This window comes from Mirounga angustirostris, unplaced genomic scaffold (assembly GCF_029215605.1).
Source record: "Mirounga angustirostris isolate CCGP_5_RB_7025 unplaced genomic scaffold, mMirAng1.0.hap1 SCAF_7, whole genome shotgun sequence".
In the NCBI taxonomy this organism is placed as follows: Eukaryota; Metazoa; Chordata; class Mammalia; order Carnivora; family Phocidae; genus Mirounga; species Mirounga angustirostris.
Genome location: NW_026991715.1, coordinates 153,895,567 through 153,917,960, shown reverse-complemented (window position 1 = coordinate 153,917,960; position 22,394 = coordinate 153,895,567). Strand labels below are relative to the sequence as shown.

Sequence of the window (22,394 nt, the reverse complement as noted above, 5' to 3'; positions counted from 1 at the left end):
CCCAGTGCCTGGCAATGAGTGGTCACAGCACATGGGTTTGCCAGGATGTTTGTGAGGGCTCATATACCCAAACAGGACTCATATACACAAACAGGATGTTTGTGAGGGCTCACTGCATGGAAAAATCAAGATTTTGGTGCATCCAAAAGTGGTGATGCGTGAGCCAACCAGCCTCAGGGCACAGATCCTCGGCTACTCCTTGGGGACCTCCTCTTGGATACAGGCGCCATGTCCGGCACTGCTGGGGGAGGCTGGTGGGTATGTTCAGCTGGGCTTGGTGCAGCTGCAAGTTAGTGGCTAAAGTACAAGTCCAGTGCTGCGGAATTGAGTGGGAGATTTTACATACAAAAGAGGAAGCCTGTTGGCTCAGAAGCACAGGGCCATAAAGGGGAGGGTTGGGAAGAGGAAGAAGACCCACCACAAACACCACCAAGAGAGGACACATGCAGCCCCTGCCAGAGGAACAGCCCCATGAGAACCCTGATGCAGCAAACTGCTCTTTGGTACCTTAGCTGTGTGTCCTGCTCATGGATGCCATGGAATGGCTTCTATTTTCTGAGGACAGGCTCAGGATATTTATCTACCATAAGCTTTCTGAACCAAATGCAAGAGCACAGGGCTGTTCTCTACACGAGTGTAGTGACTCGGGTCCTCAGGTCAGGCTTGGGACTATGACGCTGATGGTCAAAGGGGAGATGTCACGGCCAGGGCTGTGTGTCCTCACTGGGCCCTTTGGCATCTTCCTGCTGAGTGAAACAGGGTGTGAGTGGTTCACACTGGCAGGCTCGGTGATGGAGGAGGAGTAGGACCCCAGTGTGGGGTCACTGTGGCCTCCTTGATTAGCACAGCAGACCTTAGCTGACAGTGCTGCCTTTGGTGGTCTGGGGAGTCGTGTGGACACTGGGGGCCCTTCAACATAACCAACTTTATGCTCCCTTTCTCTTGTAGGGCCAGAGATGATGATCCCACCAGGGGAGTGCACATATGCTGGAAGGAAAAGAAGAAAGCCTGTTCAGAAACAGTAAAGTATCACGTCTTCTGTTTTTGCTGATTGCTCATGTTGAAGGGGAGGCACTTGTATTTTCATCAAGAGGAGTGAATTTTCAGAACGAAGTGGGTGAGGGAGAGGCTTTGCTGTGTCTTCCTGATGGGGAGGGGGACTTGCAGCCATAGCAGCAGAACCAGGGTCTGGGGCTGCAGGTGAGCTGCAGAGCTGGAAGCCCACTGCAGCTTTTGTTAATAGCTTTGGGCTGCTTTCCTAACTTTGATCAGAAGGCGTGGTCAGAGCCGAGTGACACCTTTGGGCCAGAAGTCAATACGGGGGCCTGAAGCGTCACCATGATTTTTAGTGAGCACCAGAGCCCCTCTCTGCCCTGGTGAAAGCCTGTCTTCACGAGGACACACCACAGCCCATTTGCGAGCTTTGCCACACGTGAGGGACACAGCGCACGGCTTGTCCCCCTGCCTGGGGGCCTCCAGGAGGTTTACAGAGTAGGGAGGGGAACCGGTGCCCTCACGCCCTGGACACAGTCCCTCTGCTGGCCCAGGGGCATTCAGATCACTCAGGTGTGAAGTCTGCGGTGGTGGCGGGAATGATGGGGGCTTGGAGCTACCCCGCTGTGCCCCGGGGCTGTCTCTGGCTCCTCCACCGGGGGTCCTACAGCATGTCCCGCTGTCGGCTGGGCTTCTAGGTGTGTGTGTGTGTGTGTGTGTGTGTGTAATACAGCTCTGAGTGAGTGTGAGCACATGAATGCAAGGCTCTGTGTGTGGGATGCACACCAGCAGTGCTGTCTGTAGGTGGGTCTGTGTTTCTGTGACCCCAGCTGCCCTCCTGGCCCCTGGTGGCTACAGGAGTCTGATAGGTCTGCAGGAATGTGGCCACCACCACCACCTGAGGATAGACAGCAGAGGCTTGAGAGGCTGGACTTTGGAAAGTGAGTTTGTCACCTGAGTCAGCTGCGTGGCCGCCGTGGGCCTCCCCAGCTGTGTGGGCGAAGAGTGGGGCAGGAGAACGCTGAGCGCGTCCCTGACGAGGTGGAAGGCTGGGGGTTTCCATGACTGGGTCCAGGGTCAGGCGGACCACTCTGGTGGAACACAGTCCTGCTCGTGTGTGCCGGACAGGATTTGTGCTGGTGAACACACTGTCATGTTGAGTGAGGAAAGAAGACCCTCAGGACACATCTGTGTGCACCATGTTCTGTGTGCTGGGCCATCTGGGGCAAGGGAGCTAACTTTCCTGCTTTTATTATGTTTTTGTTCCAATAACAGGGTCTGAGATAATGAGTTTTTGAGGCATTTATTACAAAGTAATTCATTTTATTTATTGACGTTTTAAAGAAGTCTCATGTTCATCTGACTCAAAACTCAGACCCCCAGCAGGTCCCTCCTGCCCAGTCACTGGCATCCACTTGAATAGTTTCCAGTGAGCCTGTCCTGAGAGGCTCCTGCATAAAGCAGCAGGTGTGGACACACATCCGTTCAGAGTGACGGCGTCTGCACAGATGTCCTTCCGTCTGGGTGCACACCTGTGCCCGCCCTGTGGCGCCCAGAACCTCCTGCGTCATTTTGCATGCGTGCTCACCATTGGACAGCGGTCCGCCGTGGGCGCCACACATCCTGGCATGTCCGTGTTGGCGCCACCCTTCCCTGGGCTGCCTCTCAGGGTTGTGTTTGGAGTGAGCAAACTTGGGGAAAGAGGTGGACTCTCCCTTCGGGCAGCTTGTTTACTGCTCACTCTGCAAGTGGTGGACTCTCCGAGCTGGGCTTCCCCAGCCGCAGACCCTACACAGCAGCACCTGCCTGGGGCCCGCCTGGGTCGCTCCCACGGGACTCGGGGACGTGGTAAATGACGCAGACACGCGGAGGGGCACGCTGCCTGCCGTGGGTGAGTAATGGGAGACTCATGCCTCCTGCCAGCACCCACGGAGCAGCAGCTGGTCATTGCCTTGCAAGAGGGTGAGTCAGGCCCCGCCCGGGCAGCTTTCCTGGCCGCGGGGCTGCTCTGTCCGAGGGTGTGGGCCCTGGGGACTGTGAAGGGCGCCACCAGCTCCCCAGCATTCTGAGCATGCTCGCCTCTGCTGGAACAGGCCTCCTTCCTGCCCTGTGCACGTGCTGCATTTCAGACTTTGGGCATTTTAATTTGTGTTCTTCCCGTAAGTCAGGTTAGAACACCATCTGGATTTCCTTTTCTCCAAACTATGTTGATCACTTTTGCTCATTTCTCTATCAGATTGTTTGTGTTTTGTGCTTCTTGAGTCTTAGGAGCTAGTTCTATACTAGACACACTAGTTCTTGAATCTGTGTCAAACACTTTCCTCCGGTTTTGATTTTACTTATCATGTTCTTTGCTATGCGGAAAAATTAATTTTTATGAGGTTGGATTTATTAACCGTTTCCCTGGTAGCTAATTAATCTTACATCGCAGTCCAGAAGATCTCCCTGCTATAAGCTTATGAGGGAATTTCCAGTATTTTCTGTAAACTTTTATGGGTCCCTAATACATATTTTAAACTTTCAAGCACTTGGAATTTTTCCTGGTTTGTGGTTAGGGCCTGAATCTGTCTCTTCTTTTCCCATGACCACTGCTTGTTCCTAACACTGTTGACAATCGGTTTCTTCCTCACTGCTTTGAGAGGGTGTTGGGCGTTTAAGCTTGGGGACTGGGTGGGGGGTCAGCGATGAGAGACCCTGGGGTAACTTGAACAGTCGCTGGATGTTTGCCAATACATGCGCCAGCACACCCACTCCACCTGGCTCTGCGTGCCAGGTGCAGGGAAGCGGCCACCAGGCATGTCTGTGTGTCCATCTGCCCCAGGGGACTGCCGGCCGTGTGCTTGTGAGCAGAACACCTCTCTAGGGACGTGTTCTAGGGAAACTGGAGGCCAAACCCCGTGGGGGTCTGATTGCTCTCCAGGGCTGGCACCATAGCTCCTGGAGGTGTTTGTTGCTTGCACTTTTCTCCTCATTGGGCTGTAACTGAAGGAGATGGAACTGTGCGTGTGTAGATGCACTGGTCAGGTTTGACACGTGTAAGCACATGGAGCATCACCGAAATCAAGATCACCGACACTCGAATCCTAGCCAGAGTGCCCTGTGTGCCGTTCCTGCCTTCACCTCTGTCCAGGCAGCCCTGATGTGCTCTGTCCGGTAGCCTGCCTTGTGTTTCTGGAATTTTCTATAAGTGGAATCATACACCATTCTGTTGGGCATGATCTTGAGATTCACCTGCTGCTTGGTGCATCGAGTGTGCTCCTGGTTACAGCGAGCGGAGCTGCGGCGTTCGGATGCACCGCTTTGTTCAGTCACCTGTGCACAGGCATCAGGTGCTTCCAGGTTTGGGCCGTTACAAGTAAAGCTGCTGTGAACGTTTACTTACAAGGCTTTGTGTGGAGTGGGGTTTTCGACTTCTACAGCACATGCAAGTTACTTTCAGGGAACCGCCAAGCTGATCTCCAAAGCCTTTGTGCCATCTGTGTTCCCAGCGGCCGCGCACGGGCCTCAGCTCCTCGGCCTCCTTCCCGAACGGCGCCTCCTGGCCAGCTCTCCGACAGGCTGTGGGGCAGCCTCCCCGAGGCTCTCGTCCGCCCTTCCTGAGTGGTGCTGGGCATCTGTTCATGTACTTATTTACCGTCCACATATCTTCTTTGGTGAAGAGTCTGTTTAAATAATTTGCCTTTCTTCATATTGGGTTGTTTGTCTTCTTATTGAATTATAAAACTTCTTTATGTATTCTGGATATAAGCTCTTATGGACACTGTCCCCCAATCTGTGGCTTCCCTTTTCATTTTGTTGTCTTTTTTTTTTCTTAAGTAATTAAGTAATCTCTACGCCCAATGTGGGGCTCCAGCTCACAGCTTTGAGATCAAAACTTGCACATTCCACTGACTGAGCTATCCAGGGGCCCCCTTTTCATTTTCTTAATGGTGATTTTCAAAAGACATTTAAAAATATTGATGAAGATCAATTTATCAATTTTTTTTTTATGATTTTGAGTGTGGGTGTGTCTTCTAAGTGTCCTGGGACTATCCCAAGGTCCCAAAGATTTTCTCTTGTATTTTCCTCTAAAGTTTTAGAGTAGACTGTAGATTAGGTCTGTGATCCACTTTGAGTTAATTTGGGGGGCTTGTGTGAGGTGAGAGCTGGTGTTCACTTGTTTTCATGGTGTCCAGTTGACTTTCTTTCCCTGTTGAACTGCCATAATATCTTTGTCAAATGAGTTGGCCAAAAATGTGGGTTTGTTTCTAGATTGCCTACTCTGTTCCTTTGTTGTAGACTTCTATCTTTCCTGTAATACCAAACCATCTTGAATGTTGTGGATTTATAGAAAGCCTAAAATCAAAAGGATACATCCTCTAATTTTGTTCTTCTTTAATTGCCTACTCTTGGTCCTTTGTATTTCCATGTACATTTTAGAATCAGCGTGTCAGTTTCTGTAAAAAGTCCTGCTGGCATTTTAATTGCGATTACATTGACTGTCCTGTAGGTCAGTTTGGGGGAGCATTGCCTGGTTTCCTCCAGGTATTCTGTATTTTGCTTCCGTCTGAGCCAGCCTTCCTGCTAATGGCCCTGGTCTCTCGTCCCCCATCCCCTCCTGCTGAGTCTCTGCCCAGGGACTTGGAGCTTCCTCCACCCCACGTGAGGCCAGCTTGGTGGGGTGCTTCCCCTGCGTGAGGGCATGGGGTAGGATGGTTCCCGCTCTGTCCCATGGGGCTGGGGAGAGGGGTGGTAGAGATACATCAGGGGGCAGCTGGTGCTGTGAGACATTTTGAAGGGGCTCTTCCAACATCCATCTCTCCAGCAGGCTAGTGTCCCTCCCCCAGGCGCCCCGTGGGAGTTGGGGTAGGGGTGGGGAACAGTCACCGCTCAGCTCATTCTCAGGCACAGGCTGTCAGGGGAGGCAGGTGGCAGCTCCCCCCAACCCTACACAGAGGTGAGACTTCAGCTGGGGCCATCTGCCTGTCTCCCACTGTCTCCCCTTCTCTGACCCCCACACCTGCCCTGGGTAGTGCCCTGTCTCTGGGGAGACCTTGGGTGTCTCACTGACGGGCCGGGGGGGGGACTCTCCTCCTGCTAGCATGCGCCAGCCCCACTGGAGTCACTCAGTTTGTCCCCAGGCCTTCTGCCAGTTTACATTTTGGCTAGTAACAGGAGTGGTTTGGGGCCAAGTGCCTTGTTAAGGAAGAAAACCAGCAGAAAGTGAAAAGACAATCAAAGACATGGGCAAAATATTTGTAAATAGCATACCTGGTAAAGGACTTGTATCTACAATATAAAGGACTCCTGTAACTCAACATTAAAATGACAAATAATAACCCCATGAAAAAATGGGCAACGACTTGGGTAGACATTTCTCCAAAGAAGACACTTGCGAAAAGATGCTCAACATTTTTGGTCATTAAGGAAATACAGATCAAACCACAGTGAGGTGCCACTTCCCTCCTGTGCAAACGGCTGTTCTACGGGAAAAGGAAAATACTGTGTCGTCGAGGATGTGGACCACGGAACCCTCCGTCTTGCCAGTGGGGGCGTTGGCGGGCGCACGGTCTGGCAGCTCCCCTGAGAGTGGAATGGGGTGAGCACACTGGCCCAGCTGCCCACTCCTGGGCATGTCCCCGAGAGAACTGGAAATGAGGTTCGCACAAAGTCTTAGCTTGAGTGTTTGCTGGAGCATTCTGTACAATGCCCAGATGCCTGTCCTCTGGGGAACAGCGGGGCACAGTGTGGTCTGTCCACACGCCTGGGAAAAGGAACCTTGTCCTGACCAGGGCTACACCACAGGTGGATCCTGGAAACATGATGTTACGTGGAAGAAGCCAGACGCAAAAAGTCTCACATTGTGGGATTCCAGGTGCATGAAATGTCTAGAACAGCTAATCCATGGAGACGTAAGGCCGCTTGTGGTTGCCAGGGGCTGGTGGAGGGGAAAACAGGGAGAGACTGATAAATGGGTATAGGGTTTTATTTGGGGTGATGAGACGGTTGGGAACTTGATAGAGATGTGGTTACACAGCCCTGTGAATGTACATTTTGAAATAGTGTTATGTGAATTATACCTCATAAAAAAAAAGCATCCCCAAAACAAAGAGAGACAAAGATGTGGCCTCAGGGACTGGAGCAGCAGGCTTTCGTGTGTTTTCTGTGGCCTGGGCCCTCAGACTCTGCAAAAAAGATGTGTGCTGTGCACCTCCTTCTCACAGACAGACTGTTCGACCTCACCAGCCTTGTAAGTGACAGGAGCTTCTGGATGGAAGAGACCCCAGCCCCTAAAAACAGCAGGAGCCCTCCCGCCTGCCAGGCACCGTGACCCCAGGGAGGGTTGGCCCTGGGAGCCAGGCCACACCATTGCCAAGCTTGCCAACGGCCTCCTCCCCCGACTCATTTTAGCTTCAGATGCTTTTATGTGGGTGACCTTTAGGAAGGGCCTATAAGGAGCTGCTTCTGTGAGGGGGACATAAGGTCAGAGGAAGGGGACGGTCATCCTGGGGGCTCAGAGAGTCAGATGAGGGAGGTCACTGGGAAGCAGCTGGGGTCTGGGGTCAGCTCTGCTCTGTGCAGGGATGGTGGACAGGGAAGCTCTGGGCCGGGGGATCCCCCTTGTGGGGGAGAGCTGGTCTGTTGTGGAGCAAGGGGAGACGGGACCCAGGGCTCCAGCTCCCTCAGTGGCACAGCCCGTGACCTCAGGGCCTCCGAGGGGCGGGCACGACAGTGCCCAAGCACCCAAGGGTCCTACATTATTACTCTTTCCTTGGCCCCTTTCAGCCCCGCAGTGTAGAGGAGAAACTGAGCCCAGAGAGGCCAGTCACACCTACACCGCAGGGGTAGCGAAAAGGTCGTCTGTTTAAAAAAAGCCTGAAACAGGCTGAGGGGGGGAAGTTAGCACAGAGAGGTCAAGAAATGTGCTGGAGCCACACAGCTTGCTCACAGCCGTGTTCCCAAGAGGCCTGCTGTCTGTCTCTGAGTGCCCTTCCTGGTAATGGGGTCCCCGCTTCCTTGTGTGCCCAGGATCAGGAGACTTTTTTCTTTTTTAAGATTTTATTTATTTATTAGAGAGAGAGCAAGCACAAAGCAGGGGGAGCGGCAGACAGAGGGAGAAGCAGGCCTCCTGCGGAGCAGGGAGCCCGATGCGGGACTCGATCCCAGGACCCTGGGATCATGACCTGAGCCGAAGGCAGAAGATTAACCCACTGAGCCACCCTGCATCCCAGGATCAAGAGACTTTTGTCCTTCTCAACACCTTTTTCATTTAGAAGCTGATCGCACCATAAGGTCACTTCTGGGGATGGGTTTGCAGCCCATGCGGTTACGGACACTGGTGGGGAGCCCCGAGTCTGACTGTGGCTGCTTCCCTGCAGGAGGCCCGCCACGGGGGCCGAGAAGTCAAACCCTTCCAAGAGGCACCGGGACCGCCTCAATGCCGAGCTGGACCACCTGGCCAGCCTGCTGCCGCTTCCTCCCGACATCGTGTCCAAGCTAGACAAGCTCTCTGTCCTGCGTCTCAGCGTCAGCTACCTCAGGGTGAAGAGCTTCTTCCAAGGTAGGACCCTCCCCTGTGCCCAGGTGCGCCCGGCTGGGTGTCGCCGGTGCCCACCGCGGTGTCACCTGGGTCTCACCCTACTTTGCTGGGGGGCTGGTTTGCACCCCCTGTCTTTGGGGGTCATTTAGAGGAGCAGTCCCTGAATGCTGGTGAACCAGAGAGGCTCTGTGGGAGGGGCAGGTTGGCTTGCGCACAGCCTCAGGGCTTCAGAGGACCAGGCAGGTCTGCTTCGTGGGGGAGCAGGATGGGGCTGAGCTCAGGAGGCCATGTTCCCCCATTAGCTAGCCTAACTACTGAGCGACCTGCCTTCCGTGTTGTTGCTTTGCCTGTCCTGGGGATGCTGTGACCCAGGCCAGGCACCCTCTGCACAAGGAGTCCCTGGCATGTCGAACCCTCGCAGTAGCTGTGGGTGGGTGCTGCCCTACATCTGATGCTCTGGGCCAGGCTTATTCTCTCTGTGGCCTGGCTCAGCTCCTGGGGGGAAAGAAATGTGACTGTCACCACCCTATTTCAGAGCCTGTGACTGTTGCCATCATCTTGAATTAAGTCTGAACTTCTCAGAAAATCATGACTTACTACATGTCTTTGGGAATGAGTAAAATGAATGTGTTAAGGGGCAGGTATGGCCACTAGGGAGTGGTGGGGGCTGCGGCCAACAGCAGAGTCCATGCTCTGCCTGAAGGCTTTGGGGGTCAAATTCTGCACATCTTCTTCACGTTGCTGAACAAAATGCTGGGGCTGCAGTGAGGACAGTGGGCCAGGGCTGAGGCCCTGGGGCTATGTGAACCCAGGTCTGTCCCACCTCCACACTGGTGGGAGCAGTTTGCACTGAGATGACTGGCCAGGCCCGGGCTCCTTGTAAATCCAAATGTGCCTGAGGTGTGACTCAGCCAGTGCGTGTTGCTGGCCTTCTCCAGCCCCGCAGGAGAGGGAGGGTGGTTTTCCCGAGGACTCAGCCATCCCCCCAACCCCGACTTCCTCCAGCGAGCCCATTGTGAGGGAAGATGAGGGGCCTGTGGACAACTCTGCCCAGTGGATACTCCAGCTGGGCACCTCACCGACTGGCCCCTCCAAAGAACCCCCCACTTTGGCCTCCATTTCTCTTATGGAGTGGGAATCCTAGATCCTTTGACCACTGCTGGCCTTGGAGAGCCTGCTCTGTGTGTGAAGGCTCTACATGGGGTTTCCTTTCAACCTCCATCCCATATCCCAGAACCCTAGGAGCCCACCCATGTATGTCCTCACTCTGCTCTGGGGCGTGGACCCCTGTGGGTAGTCCAGGCTTGTCCCAAGCCATGATGTAAAGGTCGCCTGCCCTCAGTGGGAGGCCAAGCACACTAGGCTATATGGCCATCGGGTCTGTTGAGCCAGGCTTGGTCCTGGGGGCTGGTAGCCAAGGCATCGGCCATGCCCTGGACCCCTCTAGGGCATCCCTATTCCCCCGTGCCCCCATGCCTCCCCATGCTACCTGCGTCTTCCGTCCCCGACCGGGCCTGTGGGATTTTGCAGCCCGAGCCTGGAGTTCACTCAGGACTCAGCCCAGGTCAGTCCTCCTCACTAAACCACCCACTTTTTCTTTGGGTTAAAAGGGTGCCATCCAGGTGTCCATCACCCAGACATCCATGGCTGGCGGCAAAAAAGTAGTCTGGAGGGTGGCAGAGAATGGTGGGTGCCATGGGGTGGGGTGGCCCTCAGTGGAGGTCGCCAGGAGGGTCTTGTGGGCTGGTGGGCTTCCCAGAGCAGGTGAGGGGCAGGTGCTGTCTGTGGGCTGTGCTGAGGCAGTCCCCTACCCCAGGCTCTCTAAGGGTTTGGCTCTTCGCTGCCCAGGTCCTGTGTCTCAGGTGGAGCCTCCTAGGTCGGGGCCCCTTCCCCAGGGACAGAGGGATTCTGTGCTCCTTCCCCAGCAGCACTGGGGATCCCCAGGCCCTCGGGGGACAGGGCTTGGTGCCCTCCCCTGGCCTCCACCAGGACCCTCTCACGGCTCTCTTTCCTCTGTGGGCAGCTGTATGTAGTGCAGATTCCTGTCCCCCAACCTCCATAAGCACAGGCTTCTGTGTTCTCTCGCCGGTCACGTTCATCACCGCGTCTGAGTGTTGTCTGCATTCTCTTTCCCAGTGTCCCTACGTCTGGTTCATGACTCTCTCTCTTGAAGCTCTGGTATCTTAGATCTGTGTTCTTGGTTGCCCTCAACCTTGGGTGTCTGATGGGCCAAGAAAACCCACAGATCAGAAGATGGTACCACACTTTGTTGAAAGGTAGGACAGTGTTCTTCCCAGCTTGTGTTCTGAGCAGAAGCTGAGAGTAACATCTCAGGGGTTTTGAATTACTTTTTTAAATTAAAAATCAGTAGTCACCCGGCCAGTGGGACCTGCGAGTGGGGCTGAGGCCGTATCGTTCCCGGCTAACTGTGGGCTCAGTGCTGATGACTGGGTCCTTGGGGGCTTCGAGGAGACTAGGGGCTGTGCCCAGGTTTCTGCACCGGGATGGGGGCACTGCACAGACCTCTCATGGACCCCTCCTGTGTCCCCTCAGGGAGGCCCCATCCCCCTGACTGGGGCTATTTGGTGGTCACCTGAGCTCCAGTGGTGTTGAGGTCGGTTTACTGGGGTGACTTGGAACATTTTAGCAGCTGTGTAGCACAGGGGTGCTCTCTCAGGAGGTTTGTGATGGGATGAAGTTGAGAAAGTCGTGCAGTGTGGTGGAGAACCTTGGAGTGGGTGCCAGGACTCGTCGAAGGCGTGGTCCCCAGACTTGGCTTCGTGAAGCACTTCTGTTCTGGATGCCCAGCTTCCACTGAGCCCGTTTGGACAGCTTGGGCTAGGCTTGGGGCTGCCCTGGGTGGGGTTGGTGGTTCACCTCCTCCTACGGACACACCCTTGCCCAGCTGACCTCCTGGCTGAGCGGTTGGGAGGCGACGGGGTCACTTCTTCTCCAGAGGGATCGAGCTGTACCCGGCCAGGCCGGGTTTGGTGTTCTCAGAAAGGCTCCGATCTACTGTTTCCAAGAGTTCAGGCCACTGTCCTAGTATCGACCTGAATGCCTAGCTCTTCTTAACCAGGTGCTACCCCACGCCTCCCGCTGGTGCGAGCGGACGCCCTTCACGTCGGCCTTTAGAGGCAACTCGAGGTCCTGCGGCCGGCCCGTCAGTCAAAGCTCACAGCTACATGGCGACTGTCACGGTGAGGGTCCAACAAACTTGATTTCTCCACAATGCCTTTTCTACCAGAGATTCTGAAGTTTGTGATCCCCCTCAAGCTGTACATTTTAGAGGAAATTCTCAAAACTTTCCTGGATTCGTTTCCACTGTGCAGTTAGAAAAAAGTCAGGCTACAAAAATTGGATCTTAATCTGCGCTTCCTGACTCAGAAATAGATGAGCTAATTTCATTAAAGCTTCCATAAAATGTTACCTTTGGGAAGGATGTGACCTAGAAAATTTCAGCCTCAAAGGGTAATAAGGCCTCAAAATTTGCCTGTAATGTTTACTTCAGTGTTGGCTTTTGCGGGTTTTTGAAAGCCGCAGGGTTTTTGAAATTTTGTTTACCTGGATTTTACATAGGCAATGCCCAGTGCTTCTGTTAGCAACCGCTCTGCTCCAACACAAGAGTGGAATTTTCCACGACTGTGAATTTCACTGTTCGCAAAATAGGAAATTGAGGGCTGACAAAAGGGGAGAAGGTGGGGCAAGAGGAGAAGCATAAAGGGCCCTTGAGGTGGGGCCAGAGCAAAGCTGGTTCCCCCAGGATGTGGGGGTCCAAAAAGCCCCAGCACCCCCTCACTTAAGCCCAGTGGTCAGTCAGGGCCCCTTTCCCCAGGCAGAAGCTCTGCAGAGTGGGCTCCTCTGGGAGACTCACTGGCCAGAGGGATAAGCACCTGTGGTGGAGAAACACTGCTTACAGGTGACGAAGAGCCCGAGGTCCGCCCGCTGCGTCCACCCTGTGAGTCCTGCGGACGGGAGCATCAGTCGGGGCTCCCGATGCTGTGGAGAGAAGTGTCAGGGAGGGGAACAGTGTCAATGAACAAAACCCAGGGGGAACGGGAAGTGGAAAAGCAGTTTGGGCTCTGTGGGAACGTGGAGATTTGTCACCCTGGAACAGGGCTGCCCGTGGATCGTGTCCGGGCCTCCCATCCCTCTGTGTTCTCTGTGCTCAGCCTGTGGGGTCCGGTTCCGCACACACACTGTGGAGCCCTGCAGGGGTGGATCTGGGTCCCTGCTCTCCTGGTGGGAGGGTGTGTCCCCAGAGCCTCCAATGGCTGGGAAGCATGTCAGGAGGGCAGTGCTTCTTGATGGGCTTGTGACCCACGACTGGGGCATTTGTGGTTGCTTAGCTGCATTGTACCTGTTTTTGGCTGTCACGAGAGTTACCCTTCTCTTGAAGAGCCCTGTCACGGACTGGATGTTTGCACCCCCACAAATGCACTCACAGGCCCTTACCCCCATGTGGCTGTGTTTGGAGATGTCTCTAGGAGTATTAAGGTTTAATCTGGCCCTGCGGTGGACCCGACCCCACAGGATTAGTGCCCGTCTGAGAAGAGTCACCAGAGGGCTCTCCCTGTCTGTAAGCCAGGAAGGGAGCTTTCACCAGAAACCGAATCTGCTGTTGCCCTGACCTTGGACCTCAGGCTCCAGACCTGTGAGGAATACCTGTCTGTTGTTTAAACACCTGGGCAAGGTGTCACATTATGGCGGCTCAAGCTGACTGAGAAGGGCCCTCTGGGGGCAGGAGGGTTGGGACCTGCCTCCTCTCCTCTTATGTGGAGCATCCAGTGGCTTCATCCCCCAGGGACGTGGTTGTGGGTCACTGCGGCCTCTTACCTCCTCATCTGCTCCTGGAGCCACCTTCCCTTACCCCTTCCTCCCCATCACTAGCGCTTTCTGGAAGATGGCTCCCTGTGGCATTTCCAGCAAAGACGCAGTAGTTTTGAGTCATTCGGGGTGGAGCACTTGTGCTCTTCTAACATCTGTGGCCACCGGCTTCTGACCCCAGCTCCCAGGAAGGTCCCTCAGTAGTTGTCAGATCTTCCTTGATTATTTTATGTGCCATTTTATTTCTCTTGCCATATCTAAATTACTTCCAGGAAGAGGAGCATTCATTGGTCCGTGCATGCACGGATTCACTCCCTCCCTCCTGGTTTCTGCGTCAGCTCAGGACTGAGAAGGAGCCAGAACGCAGGGTCAACACAGAACAGCTTTGATTTTTTTTTCCTCCCTGCCCCAGCAAACTTCCTTTGTGGCTGGCTCCCCCACTACCCCTGGAAGAACCAGGACAGCCCCAATGTTTCTGGTCCCTTCCAGAGAATTTAGTGTCTCTCCCCCAACACCCCCTCTTCACATTGGCTCCCTAAGCAGGCTGAGCTTGGTATTAGTATGACCTGTCTTTCAAGTGTGAGCCTTCCCCTCACCCTCACCTGGGGCTGCCGCCGGCAGGAGGGCTGGGGCTCAAGGGATGCTTCTCCTCTTGGTCCTGCCCCAGTGGTAGCTGTGGTTTCCTGCCCTTCGGGTTCAGCGCAGCAGCAGGGAGGAGAGGCAAGGGTTCAGTGAGGTCCTAGGTGAGCAGCATTGCCATAAGCTAGCAGGCAGGGCTCAGTGGGGGACCCAGGGGTCTTCTACTGCAGTTGGTAACACTGGTACTCCATCCTCTCCAAAACTGGTCCCTGACACCTCCTTTCTTAGCTTCAGGTGTCAGATGGTGCCTCTAGCCTCCTTTGTTGAGGCCTCTGCTCATGTCTCTAGGAGGATTTGGAGGATTTGACACATCCCAGGCCAGTTTGGGGGCATTGTGGCCCTACCTGCTGCGCAGGAAACGTGTACCTTGGACCCACCAGGTTGGCAGGTAGCACTTACCATGTTGGTGCAGGCTGGGTGCCTACCGGGAGCTTCAGGCACTGCCTTTGTCTTTTGGATTTCTTGAGTGTAGAGAGATACCAGCCCTCACTGATTTCCTGGTACAGGTGGGGGCATCGGGCTCACAACACAGCCCCTCCAAGGAGACCCTTCTCCCAGCCTTGAGCATCTCTCATCTCTGACACCTCCCTTGCAATTCTGCCTAGGTCACCTGGAATCTCACTTTGGGACTTGGGTATAGTTGGGACCCTGTTGTTTTGGGACCTCAACTCTTGCAGACAGAAAGAGTTCCATATTAACAACCTGTTATAAGGAAGAAAACAGAAGAGCCACCATGGTCTCCATCCCCTTGGCATTTGGAGTCTAATGGGGAATTCTGCTACCAAGTATATGGTTTCTTCTGTTTCCAAAAATACAATGGACCAATAACCAATCAGTCATTCTGCTGCTAACAGCCAAAAATGCAAAGATAAAATATCTGAAACCTGTTATGATATATCAGTGAGACTGTAGGAAATTAAGGAATACTCAGAGACTAAAAACTATGTGAGGCTGAGAACCCAAAGAGAGTTTTATAAAAGGAAATTTTAAAGGACTTCATGCAGAAAGAAGGGAATTCCAGGTGGAGACTTGGAGTGGAGATAGAAGGAAGAATAAGAGGGTGGTGACTATGTGGGCAGATTGAAGCAAACACTGACTGTATAAAATAGTATAATGATGTATTGTAAGAACAAAACCAGAAAGAGAATAAATTCCTAACCATAAAAGCATATAAAAGTAGAGAGGGAGACTTGAGGCACAGACTTCAGTGGTTCATGTGTAAATTTCCTGGGAAAGTTGATGAGCTAATTCATCATACAATGTCCAGGATAGTCATCAGGATGAGAGAAATGGGATTTCCTTTCAAACTAGTGGAGAGAGAAAATAGAATGAAAAAATGTAATCAATCAAAGAAAAAAAGACAAGAAAGGAGAAAACAGAGATATGGAAGCATGGAATAGAAAACACAAAATCCCAAGTATGTCACAAATTACAGTAAATGTGAATAGACTAAATATGCCAGCTAAAAGATAAGGATTATTAGAGTGGATTACTGTATCAACTTACAAACGGCACGGAAAAGGTGAAAGGAAAAGTTTGGGGAAAGATATGTTGGAAAAGTGCTAACTGAAAGAAATCTGATGAAGCCATTTTAATGTAAAAAATTTGATTTTTGGTTAAAAAACCTTACTTAAGATCAAAGGGAGTCACTATATAATGATTTTTAAAATTTAAATCAATGAAAATTTTAAATTGAAAAAATTTTTTCAAGCACTAAAATTTGTACTTCTAGTAACATAACCTTAAAAATATAAAACAAAAATTGACAGAACTATTCAGAAAAATATATGAATTCATCATCCTGAAAGATTTTAAGTAATTCTCTCAGTATTTAATAGATCAAATAAATACAAATCAGTAAAGATTCTAGGAGATTTCAATGATGCAAAAAGGTAAATCTAAAGGACACACATAAAACACTATACTCTGAAACTATAGAGTTCACATCTTTTCAAACCCACATGAAATTTGTAAATATGCTGAAAACATATTGGTCAATAAAGCAAGTCTCAATAAATTTCAAAAGACAAAATTATGACAAATTCATGTTAAGACCTCAGTGCAATTAAGCTGGAAATCAATAATAGATGACTTGAAAACCTTTATATTTGGAAATAAACACACTTGTAAATAACTCATAGATTGAAGAAGAAAACATTATGTAAGGAAGAAAATATTTATAATCAAAATGTGTAGGATGCAGCTAAAGTAATCCTCAGATATAAATAACCTTATGAGTTTATATATAAAAGAAAAGTGGAAAATTAATAAACTAAGTATTTGGTTTAGTAGTTCTGGTGAAGAAAAGTAAAATAAAAAGAGAGTCAAAGAAAGAAAATAATAAAGGAGAAGATACTGGTGAAATGGAAAAGAAATATACGATAGAGTTCCTATACAATGATAAAATTTATAAAGATCTGGTGAGACTGGATGCAGAAAAAAGAATAAACAGTATTAAGGATGTAAAGGGAACATGCTTATAGATGCTACAGATATTTAAAAGATAATTTAAAGGGGGCCTGTGTGGCTCAGTTAAGCGTCTGACTTTGGCTCAAGTCAAGATCACAGGGTCCTGGGATCAAGCCCCACAATGGGCTCCCTGCTCAGTGGGGAGTCTGTTTGTCCCTCCGCCTCTCCCCCTACTCATGTTCTCTCTCTCTTTCTCTCAAATAAATGAATAAAATCTTTAAAAAAAGATAATTTGAGGCTATTATGAACAAATTTATGCCAATAAATTTGAAAATATAAATGTACACATTGCTGAAAATTTAGCTCATTAAAATTGACTCAAGAAGAAATAAAAACCCCAAATAGTCATATGACTATTAAAGAAGTTGAATTCTGGGGCACCTGGGTGGCTCAGTCGTTAAGCATCTGCCTTAGGCTTAGGTCATGATCCCAGAGTCCTGGGATCGAGCCCCACATTGGGCTCCCTGCTCAGTAGGGAAGCCTGCTTCTCCCTCTCCCACTCCCCCTGCTTGTGTTCCCTCTCTCGCTGTGTCTCTCTCTGTCAAATAAATAAATAAAATCTTTTTTTTTTTTTAAGATTTTATTTATTTATTTGAGACAGAGAGAATGAGAGACAGAGAGCACGAGAGGGAGGAGGGTCAGAGGGAGAAGCAGACTCCCTGCCGAGCAGGGAGCCCGATGCGGGACTCGATCCAGGGACTCCAGGATCATGACCTGAGCCGAAGGCAGTCGCTTAACCAACTGAGCCACCCAGGCGCCCAATAAATAAAATCTTTAAAAAATATATAGAAGTTAAAAAAACAAAACAAACAAAAAAAAATAAATAAAAAAAAAAAATAAAAAATATATAGAAGTTGAATCAGGGGGCATCTGGGTGACTCAGTCTGTTAAGCGTCTGACTCTTGGTTTCAGCTCAGGTCATGATCTCACGGTCATAAGATGGAGCGTCCTGTTGGGCTCCATGCTCAGCACAGAGTCTGTTTGGGATTCTTTCCCCCACTTTCTCCCTCCCCCTCTGCTCCTCCTGCTGCTTGCATGCGCGTGCACTCTCTCTCTCTTTTATTTATAAATAAATAAATAAATAAATAAATAAATAAATAAATAAATAAAAAAAATCTTTTTTAAAAAGTTGAATCAGTAGTTAAAATCTAGGCCCAGATGGTTTTAAAGCAATTTCTACCAAATATTAAAGGAAAAACCATTCTACTCTATACTGAATCCTGTCGTGTTGAATTGGAATTGGAGGTACTGGTGTGAGCTCCTGGTTTTCAAAATATAAAGATAGCTATAGACATAAATATGTGTGTATATGTGTTTGCTCTGCCCACTGGCAAGGTCCGAGGTAGCTGTGAGCACAGCTCACATTCTGATCTTGGCTTCTGGACACTGTTCACCATCAAAAGGAACTCAGGCCTCCTTCCAGAGTTGGAGCAGGGAGAGCACAGGTCAGCTTAGAGCATCTTGAGCCAGAAAATGAGGCAGTGCTCAGAGAGGGTGAGAGACATGCCACAGGACACAGCCATCCCAAAAGGGCTCCTCCCACTGGCGAAGCCTGGACCATTTCAGCATTAAAATGAAAAAGGAGAGTAATAGATCATAAACCAGTGAATAAAATAGTATTCCATAAACCCACATTGCTATGGATGAATGAATGAATGAATGAATGAATGGTAAGAGATAGTTCTCCTTCGGGCAGACTACTGATACAGACGGGAGGAAGGGCTGTGGATAGGTGACTGGAGACAGAGATGAGTTATAAAGTCAGTGGTCACTAACCATTATAGTAATAACTCAGGCAAGAAATGTTCATGCTAAAATCAGTGCGTGAAAGTGGGGTCAGAAGTGGGATTATTGTAGTCTTAAAACTATCTCCCAACAAAGTATGCATTCATGCTTAAGGGAAACACTTAGAATGGAGAAACCCCCTGTCCCAGACGACCAACTCTGACCCCACCAATAGTGGAGTACATTGACGTCACGTGCCATGCACCAGGAGGCAGAGAAGAACACGTTTTCTCTTGGGTGATGTTCCTGTTGAGGAGGGATAGACCTTGGTCTAACCATGAGGGAACACCAGACAAACCCAAACTGAGGGGTGGTTTGCAAGGTAACTGGCGATGATCTTCAGGGTTAAGGTCACGGACGTGGAAGAGGACCAAGGAGACTGGGCGCAGGGACCCAACCCCTGGCTGAAAGGGTGTTTGTGGGACAGTTGGTGGAGTCTCTGGGCAAAGTGTGTTTGTGCACTTTGTGCTGTTCTTAGAGCTTTTCTGTAAGTTGGACATTGTCTCAAAATAAAACATAAACACATGACCAGACAGAGGGAGAAAGAAAACAAAAAACCTGAAAAGGTGCTCTGAGGTGTGCATCATGGCAGCCCCAGAGCGGGTACAAGAGCGAGTCCCTAGGGGAGCGGGGGGCGATGGTGGGCGGGCGAATGTCTGGTGACCATGGCACACGCATGTGTTTCTCAGGCAGGTCGTGTTTGTACCCTTTAGAAGCACTTGGCCTCTTTGGTAAAGAGAGAACAGCCAGTACTTCCCGCAGACCGGGTCTGAGTGTTGCTGGCTGGTCAGTGGGTAGGAGGCGAGTGGGTGGGTGGCTGTGGGCCTGGGACATCATGCGGACACCAGGACGGGGTGCCATGGAGCACGAGGTGGGGCCTCCTTGTGTCTCACTTGGGGGATGCTTCCCTGATAGCCCCGCGCACCTGCTGGCTTCATTTTCATGCAGCCAGCCCCCCCCTAGTCCCTCAGCTTCTTCAGGTCCTTACTCGGTGTCATCCCTAGGCTGCCTCCCCAGCCACACTCCTCCCATCACGCCTCCCCCAAACTGCTGGCAGAGCCCCCCTAGGAGGTGTGCCCCAGGACGGGCAGGGATGCTGGCGTGAGCGAGTGAATGCCTGCGTCCTGCAGAGGCCCCCGAGCCCGCAGACAGCTTTGGGCACTGAAGCCTTCCACCTCCATTCTGTCCATAGCATCGACCGCGAATGACGCATGGGTGATAGGAACCGCTCACTTCATGGTGACGTGTGAGGGTGACTCACAGGCCAACCTCAAGTCGGGTTATTTGCAAATTCAAGGTTATGTAACTGGAGGCTTCTTTACAAATTTATTATAAATTCATTTTTCATACATGAATCAGATGTTCTCTGGCAGTTTTGCTCCTCCAAATCTTGGGACACTGGGCCTGTAGGTACAGCCCTGGGACTGTTGGCAAAGAGGCCGCTGGGCATGCGCCCCGAGGCTGGAACTGCCTGGTCGTAGAGCTCCCTGATTCCTGGCGGTGAGTGCCCTGGGTCTGGCATGGTGGCGTGCATACACTGTGTCTTACATCTGCATGCATGCACTTATTCACTGAGTAAGTATTCGACTTTTTAAAAGCAACAGTACCCTTTTGGGGTTTTGTTTTGTTGCGTTTCGCAAAATGTTTCTTGAACCCTTGGCTTAACGCTGGTGTACTTTTCTTCTGATGTGTTGAAACTCAACAAAAATGCCCAACTATTTGGCTTGTTCCAGATGTTTCACACCACGAAGAAAGTATGGATCTGCAATGCGTAATGTTCCTTTTTCTTTTTCTTCTCAAAGAGCTATTTTTGGTTGCATCCTGCTCTGGGGATTTAAGGAAAGAGTGCGTTTTCTCTGCAGAACGTGTAGCCCAAGTTACGCAGAGTGCCTCAGAAAGGGGTTGGACATGTGTTCTTTTGACCAGAGTAAGTGGATGGGGTGGCCACAGCCTCTCCATCATCACTGGCTCTGAGGAAATGTATTTTTTACGGTGCTTTTTGAGCAGTATCAAAGTGTGAAATCTCTAAAGCTTGCCTGGTGCATTTTGGAATGTATGGAAAATTTTTATAGAAAATCAACAACCGGATGATACATCTCGGACTGTTCTCTTATTTTCGAAATGCAGTGCTTGTGAGAAACGAGCATGTTTGTTTATACTCCTGATGTTTTTTCTTATGTTGGGAACTCGAGGCTTTGAATGGCAGCTTTAGTCCCCTCCTCCTAATGCAAGGGTCTTGGAAGGACACAAGCCCTCCAGTCCACACCTGCTGGGACCCTTGCCCAGGCTGTTGGCTCTCCTCCCCCACACGCAGGGCATAAGCATCTTCTCCTGCTGTTAAGATGCACTCACACCACGTGTCAGAAGCAACCTACGTAAAGTAAATCGCTTCTCCCTGCCTTCTTCAGACTCACATTGTCCAGGCCCCAACACAGAACATACACACCCTCACACAGGACATACCTTGTTTCCACGCCTCCTGCATCCACCCCTCTAGGCCTGTTGTCTCACCTGTTGGGTCCACCTGGTTGGTTGGCATGATGCAGGGATGAGAGAGCTAAATATTGGCCCCCGTGGGCCCTGCTTGTGTGTAATCATGAAATAATTTTGTCATTCACAGGAGGGGACAGTGCTTGGGAGGTCTGTGGGGGTGTGGCTGGGGCGCACCCCCTCACTGGTATGGGGAGACATCCAGGCTCAGACGAATGGACTCCCCAGAAAGGGGAGGCCGGCAGGCATGTCCCCCCCGGCCTCGTGCTACCCTATTGGGGGTCTCTTCTGGTCGTGCCCGCAGCCCTGATGAAGTGAAGTGTCCCTGTGAGCCTCCCTCCAAAAACCTCCATCCGTCTGCAGACTCAGAGTAGATCATGGATGGGTGCCCTTCATTTGGGGCAGGCGAGGTCCCCACAGAGCTGCAGGGGGAACATGCAGGTTGGGCCACTGTATCTTTTCACAGGAACCATAAGAAAGTCTTGTCTGCCCCCCACCCAGGTGTGAGGGGCCTGCCTTCCCGGGGACAGGGCCAGCACATCCTTGCTCTGTGGCTGTAGGACAGATGGGCCTCTGTGGATGCCCCAGGATGGGGAGAGCCCCCACTCCCAGGAGCATCCTGACCGGCCCTCTCTCAGCTTGTGCTGCCTGTTTTCTGGGATGGCTGGGGGTTCTCCAGGACCCTCATCGTCCTGGCCCCTCCCCAGACACTTGCCCTGACTAGGGGCCTTTCCCCACACGTGCTGGACTCACCTACTCTGTACACAGCCCACTGTCCTTCCAAGGGCCTTTCCAGAGCCACCCTGTGCCCGTCGGTCTGCACTTTGTCCTCCTACCTCTCAGCCCGCCACCCATCTGGGTGCTCCCCACTTCTCTGATGGGACCTCACCTCCTTTCGATGGCTAGAGGAGACTGTGCTTGTCAGCCGCCTCCCACACAGAGAACCTGAGGGTGGTATTCCCGTTTTCTCTAACCCTTCCCCGTGCAGGAGCTGGGTGGACCTCCGACACCAGAGCACCACAAACCGCAAGCCTTTTAGGGAAGGAAGTGAATGAATCTGTTCTCTGCATCCGGGTGCAGAGGACGGTCTGTTCAGAAGGTAACGGAGTGGCCAAGACTTTCCTCTGTGAATGGTTCGAGGCCCTTGAGGATCACTGTATACCCCTTTCTTCCAGCATGGATGCCCCTTTTCATCTGCCAAAGGCAAAACAAGGAGTTAATCTTTTAGTCCTTGAAAAGTAAAAGGGGGGATGGTTTAAAAGTTTGAAAACTCACAGTTTGAAAACTGTGAGGTGAGGGTCCAATAATTTGCTGTAGAAACTGCAGAGGGGTCTGTAGACCCTTTTGGGGTAGGGAGCCTGCCCTCCCGTGAGCAGCAGCTCCGCACCCACCGAAGCCCCCCTACCCCCACCCCCGCTCCCGGGAAGCATGTGCTCTCCCCTGACTCTTTCTGCCAGGGCCTTAGTCTGATTGGAGAGATTGGGTGTTGCGAGAGGTAAGCTGGGGCTCCTCAGGGCACCCGTCTGCTCCTGAACACACGTGGGCCCGGGAGAAGCCTCATGTTTGCCCCCCAGAAGGGGGCCTGGTGGTGGGTGGGACAGCTGACCTTCCCTCATGGCAGGACCCCCACATCCTGCACCTGTCAGTCTGCAGGTGAGCGCCCCGGCCCCCA

The 22,394-nt window shown here is 51.5% G+C and overlaps 1 protein-coding gene across 13 annotated transcripts in view; it reads left to right on the top strand.

The window, feature by feature from the left end:
• Positions 1–22,394, top strand: part of AHRR (aryl hydrocarbon receptor repressor) — an 80,729-nt gene that overhangs the window by 8,378 nt on the left and 49,957 nt on the right. For 4 of the 13 annotated variants that reach the window (XM_054505052.2, XM_064596921.1, XM_064596922.1 and 1 more), the window contains exon 2: positions 949–1,021. In XM_054505052.2, the coding sequence (XP_054361027.2) occupies positions 957–1,021 (65 nt within the window). In that variant the 5' untranslated portion in view covers positions 949–956. Of the gene's footprint in view, positions 1–948; positions 1,022–8,351; positions 8,534–11,591; positions 11,713–19,649; positions 19,808–21,710; positions 21,822–22,394 lie in introns of those variants that run through there. The other 9 variants (XM_064596918.1, XM_054505048.2, XM_045863956.3 and 6 more) reach the window with 6 other exon arrangements.